General features: G+C 39.7%; 1 protein-coding gene across 12 annotated transcripts in view; it reads left to right on the plus strand.

The window, feature by feature from the left end:
• Positions 1-1,293: 1,293 nt before the first annotated feature.
• Positions 1,294-7,159, plus strand: part of Larp4 (La ribonucleoprotein 4) — a 65,927-nt gene continuing 60,061 nt past the window's right edge. For 3 of the 12 annotated variants that reach the window (XM_048802710.1, XM_048802707.1, XM_048802708.1), the window contains exon 1: positions 1,294-1,450. In XM_048802710.1, the coding sequence (XP_048658667.1) occupies positions 1,433-1,450 (18 nt within the window). In that variant the 5' untranslated portion in view covers positions 1,294-1,432. Of the gene's footprint in view, positions 1,451-1,503; positions 1,639-1,786; positions 1,882-7,159 lie in introns of those variants that run through there. The other 9 variants (XM_048802719.1, XM_048802709.1, XM_015493349.2 and 6 more) reach the window with 6 other exon arrangements.

A 7,159-nucleotide genomic window follows, 5' to 3' on the forward strand; every position in this document is an offset into this window, starting at 1 on the left:
TGAGAGTTTACTGGGGAATCAGACTAGGGAGGGTCTGTGTTACTAACAATCTGATGATGGAATCAATTTGGTATGTGAGAAAGTGAGAGGTTTCCTTTGAGGTTAAACAAGGGAGATTCCAAAGGATCAGATTGGCAAGGTGTTGAAAGCAAGTAACAGCAGTTTGGAGATTATGAAACCTTCACTTTAGAAGATTTTTTAAAAATAAGGAAGGAGAGTCTGGGGCGCAGTGGAGCATGCCTATAGTCCCAGTGACTTGGAAGGTTGAGGCAGGAAGATTGCAAGTTCCAAGTCAGACTCAGACTTAGTAATTTAGGGAGGCCCTAAGCAACTTAGCAAAATCCTGTCTCGAAATAAAAAATAAAAAGGGCTGGGGATGTAGCTCAGTTATAAAGTGCCCCTGAGTTCAATCCCCAGTACCAAAAGGAGAAGAATAAAAAATTGGAATGGAAAAAAATTCATTAGAAAAGATCAAGGCATGATTATTTCAAAAGACAAGTGTCTGAACTAGGGTATGCATGGGACTGGTAAGGGAAGGATAAATCTAGCAAAAAATTATAAAGGTAATTTTTAAAACTCAATTTTTATTTTGTTTCATTTAAGTATGGCAGAAAAACCGATGGAGTTGCTATATAGACTAGGTGTAATTATATGCATTATGTTAATCAGGAGACCTCCTTTGAGCGAGCCTGGAGCAAAGTTCTTTAAAGGTGTGCCTAAGGGAAACCCGCCCTCCACCGAGAGCTCCTTCAACTGTAAAGTGGTGTATTAAAATAAAACTATTTATTGCATAGGATTGTTTTAAAATTAATTCACGCAAAATGCTTGGTATATTGCCAAGCACACAGTAAGAATTTACTATACAATAGCAGTACTAACATCTTTACTACTCTACAGCTTTTTTTCCCCCCTCTGCCTTTTTCTGCGAGCCACTACGTTTTCAACAGGGCTGGGCGATTATTCCACTACACTTCACATAAGATCGGCTTCTAATCAGATCTAGATTTTGAAATATGAAAACCGTGGAATTATTAGGGCTGTGGTACCTATCTGGCAAGGGATAAAATGCATCAATAACATTTTTACTCAATCTCTTGGCACAGAATGACGCCTCCTTCTGATGGTCTCCCCCGATCCCAGACAATAGTACATTCCACACTGCTGGCAGAATAGGTGTAGTGCCTAAGTTGAGCGCGCCAAGGGCTTCCTCTTCTCCCGGAAGCAATTTTTCTCTAGAACCGGAAAGAGTTGTTGTTTCAAGGGAGGCGGGACTGGGCGGGTCGGGCCGCTGCGGCTGACGGCGGGGGAGGAGTCGGGTCCACTGCCGGGTGGAGGGGCAAGGCGAGTGTCCTTATCCTAGCGAGTGGGGCTCGGGCCTGCATGCCAGTTGGAGTCGCGGCGGCGGGAACGTTTGGGCCGAGCGGAGGAAGACATGTTGCTCTTCGTGGAGGTGAGTGGACTTGGTAATCTTCTTCTCTGAGGAGAACTGGAATGTAGAGGCGCCGGCCGGTCCCACCGCCATGTGACTTTCCAGGCCGTACACGCCGCGGAACCGGCAGATAGGCTGACACAGCACCTGGGCCGTGCAGGCCTGCAGCTCCGCTCTGCGCGCTCCCAACACTTTGGGAAGCTGTGAGGGTGAGGCCCGTACCGCGGGAGGACGGGAGGTGGGGTATCGGGGGCTTGTCTGGTTTGGCCTGAGGATCAGAGGAAGCTAAAAGTGTCCCATATGGATCTAAAGGAGGCGAACGGGCGGGGGTGGGGGGGCGGAGTCTGTCGGAGAAAAGGGTAATCAGGTGGGCGCGTTCTCGGGAGTGAGGCGAGGCCTCGCGGGGCCTCTGGGAGGAAGGCGAGCAACATGTGGGACCCCGGAGGGAGAAGGTGAAATGTGTTTTCTTGGTTTGTTTTGGAGTTTTATCGGGGGGCGGGGAGTGTTAAGTGTTTGGGGAAAAAAAAGCTTTTTTGTAGTTTCCACCAAATTTTGTTCGGTCCATGTCCCTAAATCTCTGGAACGTTCTATGGGCGAAAACGAGTTACTGTGAACGGAGGGGAAGCCTGTAGGTCTGGAAGTCTTGAAAGGCACCGCTTTGACCTTTTGTAAAAGTTACTCAGGCGGCGACTGCGTGATGCGGGTTGGTTCTATGAACCGATAAAACCTCTTTACAAGGAAAATTCCAAGAATGAAAGAAACGTAGTCTGGGAAAAGCCTTGTTTTTTTTTTTTTTTTTTTTTTTTTTTTGTATTGTCATTTGAGCAATAGAAATACTTTTATTACTTTAACTGGAACGTGTGCTCTTGACTTATTTTAGGTTTCAAAGTAGCGGTACCTGCCTTATACAAACGCGAACTTTAATTTCTGTCATTTCTGTCCTTCTGTTGTGTGCAGTGAGCGTCAGCTGACTGCCTGGCTAATACTTTGAGTAGATTCCAGATCATATTGTTCTTACATTGTGAAAACATCAAACCAGCAAAGCTGCAACTTCGCAACTTGGGTTTTGTTAATCAAGCCGGTAAAAAGAAGCTTTTCAATGAGGGAAGGAAATTACAGGTTGTATAATGGATATAATGGACTGAGATCTAGGAGCAGCCGGTGGAAAGTGTTTTGCGGGGTGGTGGGCTGGGAGAATTTTACTCCGTAGTATTCCTACAGAAAGTAAATGTTTAAAAAAGTATTTTTCTTTTAACCTAATACTGTATTTCTAATAAGTCAGATGATTTTTATTGTTCTATTGTGCTGGGAATTGAATCCAGGGCTTCTCGCGTGCTAGGCAAAGTTAAGTGCTCAACCACTGAGCTACATCACCAGCGCAGAGATCTTTCAATTAAGTTTAAATCTACTTTAGAGTATATCAATATTAATAATAAACATTCATTGGAATATTCCAAGCACATCATTAAAAAGTTTAAAATTGCCGAGCTCATTCTGCCTGTTCATCCTTTTAAAATCCATTGTTTTCTTCAGAATAAGAAATCCGATTTGATTTTAAGCCAGTGCTAGTTTGTTTTAGGAATGTTATGCCAAGCAAATACTACATAGTTTTAAGTTTGCGTATGTTTTGTCAGGCAGAAGATTGTGCAGTTGCTTTATATCAACGTGAATTCCAAAGTAAACTTTTTAGAGTTTTAGATTGATTCCTTTGGCGTTATTAATTGTGAATTTCAGTAATAGGTACATTTATTGAGTAAGTACCTCTAAAGTGATATTGCAGCATTTTACAAAGAAAGAAACTGAGGCAAACAGTAGAACTGGAATTTAGGGTAAGCCTGTAATCCAAGCAGTGTGGGAAGTTGAGGCAGAAGGATCACAAGTTCAAAGCCAGCCTCAGCTACTTGGTGAGGTCCTAAGCAATTTAGTGAGACCCTGTCTCAAAATAGAAAACAAAAAGGCCAGTGGTAGGTGCCCCTGGGTTCAGTCTTCAGTAACAAAAACCAAAAAAAACCCTGGGATTTAGATTCAGGGGATTCTAATGTCAAATCAGTCCTCACTTCCCAGTTTAGACAGCTCTACCTTATCTTACTAAACTATTATGTAAAGTTAATATTCCTATTAATCAGTTCTTCGTATCATGAGTTTTTTTTTTTTTTAAAAGAGAGAATTTTTTAAAATATTTATTTCTTTTTTAGTTCTCGGCAGACACAACATCTTTGTTTGTATGTGGTGCTGAGGACCGAACCCGAGCAGCACGCATGCCAGGCGAGTGCGCTACCGCTTGAGCCACATCCCCAGCCCCATATCATGAGTTTTATTGAAGATTAACAGTGTGATTAAATATTTGATACTGAACATATAGTGTTAAAATCTGTCAAAAATAACGCTTTGGTCATTTGGCATTTTCCTAATATTTGATTCTTAAAACCTCATGATACCAGAATTATTCTCAATGAGGGGAAACAAAGCTCAGAAGTTAGATGTCTAAAGTAATTCAGGTGTAAATAAGGTGGGACTAAAGTCTGAAGTCTGGCTTTCAGAATACAAGTCTTTGGCTCGCCAGGATTCTTCATTTAGGTTCCTGGATAAAACTGGAGAAGTACCTTAGTTGAGGTTGAGTTTGAGGAAAAAACTTGCCTGTTTATTTTCCTTAGCTTTTGACAGGAATCTAGATGGAAAAGAATCAAAAAATTTTTTTAATTCAAAGAAGACAGCAGAGTTTGTGACTTTGTCACCAAGAGACAAACCAGGTTTTTCATATTAGAGGTTTTATAGATATCTTGAAATATTGTTTATGCTCATTACTCCTTTTTATATGTTTAGAAATTTACTTAAAGGACATTCACTACCATATTAGACATTTTAAAATATTTTGATAACTATATTTCAATATTACTGGTTTGCTTTGTAATCCTGTATACTTCAGGTGGTGTTTTAAAAGAGTCTGAGACCTGTTTGTGGTGGTGCACCTCCCCAAGGGCTGGGGAGTCTGAGACAGGAAGATCATAAGTTCAAAGCCAGCTTTGCAATTTAGCAAGGTGCTAAGCAATTTAGAGATGCCCTATCACGAAATAAAAAATAAAAAGGGCTGGGGATGTGGTTAAGTGCCCCTGGGTTCAATCCCTAGTATGTACACATACACAAAATTCAGAGAAGAGATCCATAGATCAATCAGACTAAAGAAGTCTGGCACGAAAGGTTAAGAACCACTTTATTAAATGAAGTTGCTTGTGGATATTATCTTTGGCAGAGTTAATCTGGGATCCATGACTCCTCTGTGGTTGTGATTGAAATATTACTTGCATGTATTTTTTTTTTCCCCCCCAAAGAGACGCCCAGCTTAAATAGTTTATAACTGGAATCGGTGGGATAGCTATAGAGGACAGAATGCCTTGATTTTATTTTTATATGATACTAAGGATCAAACCCAGTGCCTCACACATGCTAGGCAAGTGCTCTGCCACTGAGCTAAAGCTCCAGGCCTGGTCTGAAAATGTTTCATCCCCATGTCTCAGCCTCCTACGTTTCTGGCACATTAGATGTTTTGCATTTATATATATATATATCCGCTCAAGCTTCACATCTCTTTGAGGTATTCTTAACCCCATCTTAAAGATAAAAGAAACTAAGGCACAGAGAACTTGTCAAGATTATATAGCTAATTAAAGTTGAAGCTGGAATTAGATCTCATAAATCATAGTTATTTTGTAATAGACATCTAAAGGCAGATAAGGAATTTAAAGTAATACATGCAATTTTTTTAAACTTGGACTTTTTTTCCTTTTCTTTTCTATCTTTTTCTTTCCTTTTTTTTTTTTTGTACTGGGGATTGAACCCAAGGGTACTTTGTCACTGAGCTATATCCCCAGCCCTTTTTATTTTTTATTTTGAGATAGGGTCTCACTAAGTTCCTGAGACCGGCCTGGAATTTGTGATCCTCCTGCCTCACTCTCCCTGGTCACTGGGTTTAATGCCAGCAGACCTGGTTTAACCTTCTGTTTCATCGAGGGACTATTTTGATTTAAGGTAGTTTGTGTGTTTTGTTTTGTTTTTTGAAGACACCTATGTTCTGAGACAGTTTCTGTCTGGGAAGAGGGGGGAAAAGTATGGATAATGTACAAAGTTGTCAAATGTGACCCGACTTAAATTCCTTTATAGGATATTTTGTATTTTAAACAGTGATATGTGCCCTTCTTCCATGTGCTGTCAGGTTGTTTAAAACTTTTGAGCACCTGGAGACAGGTTGTAATTTTGTTAACATGTTGATCATTTTTCAGACCATATTCCCTCATTAAGTTGTTGAGGCTGGCCTCTAACTTGAAATTCTCTTGCCTCAGCGTCCCAACTTGCAGGAATTTTCAGATGTGTTCCATCACGCCTGGCCAAGATAATTTTTAACTATGGTAAAATACATATAAAGTTTATCATTTTTAACTATTAAGTTTACAATTCATTGTTATTTTTAAAGATGTGCACATTGTTGTGCAACCATTACAACCATACAACTCCAGAACTTGTTTCATCTTGGGATAATGAAGCTGTCTGCTCATTAAACAGTAATTCCTCATTTCTGTGTTTCCTAGGATTTAATGTAATAAAAAAATAAATTTTAGCTGTGCAGATTCCATGCACCTGTAACCCCGGTACTGGGGATGCTGAGGTTTGAGAATCATTTGAGCTCCAGAGTTGGAGACCAGCCTGGGCAGCATAGTGAGACCCAGTGTTAAAAAAGTTTTCTTGCTTTTTTAGGCAATAACATTACTAGTTTTAGATTCTGAAATAAGTTGTAAGATATTTGCCTGGATAATTTTTATTAATTTTGTTAATTATTAGTAGTGTTGTGCCTTTTGCCCCAAATAAAGTACTCAGTTGTTTCCCATCAGCTTCTTTATTAGTAGAGTTATTGGATATCACTGACTGACCAAAAAAAAATGAACAAATTGTGAAATTTTTGCCAAGGAAAGTTATAAGTGAGTGAGTTTTGAACAGTTCAATTCTGGACTATATACTGGAGCTGGTAGTATGTTTTTTGTTTGTTTGTTTGTTTTTTTAAAAAAACAACCTAATAGTTAGTAACCTTGATCTTCAACTGGGTGTGATGGGGTACACCTGTAATGTTATCCACTCCACTCCGGAGGCTGACACAGGAGAATCACAAGTTTGAGATCTGCCTCAGCAATTTAGTGAGACCCTAATCTCAAAAAAGACTAGGGATGTAGCTCAGTAGTATGGTACCCTAGCTTCAATCCCCAGTACTGAGGAAAAGAAATATTGATACTCAACTATTTTATATTTTGGTTAATTTGAATTTGTGCTGACTGCCAGCTTCATATTTCTTAGCTAATGGAAGTAATCCTTGATATTAAACAGGAACATTTCAAATCTGTAATTTTGGTTTTCTACCTTGGAGCTTAAAACAAGATTTTGACCCTGTAATTAGAAATGGAGTCTGAGTCTTTGTTGCACAGGAGTACAAAATAGAGAAAGTTAAGAATTTTTTAGTGGTTCAAGAGACTGACTCACAAGGATTGCGAGTTCAAAGCCAGCCTCAGCAAAAGCAAGGTGCTAAGCAACTCTGTGAAACCCTGTTTCTAAATAAAATACAAAATAGGGCTGGGGATTGTAGCTCAGTGGTTGAGTGCCCCTGAGTTCAATCCCCAGTATCCTCCCCAAAATTATTAATCCAGGTATCATTGTCAAATTATTAAAAAAAAAAAAAAAAAAAAAGTT

The sequence above is a fragment of the Marmota marmota genome, unplaced genomic scaffold (assembly GCF_001458135.2).
Source record: "Marmota marmota marmota unplaced genomic scaffold, marMar, whole genome shotgun sequence".
Classification (NCBI taxonomy): Eukaryota; Metazoa; Chordata; class Mammalia; order Rodentia; family Sciuridae; genus Marmota; species Marmota marmota.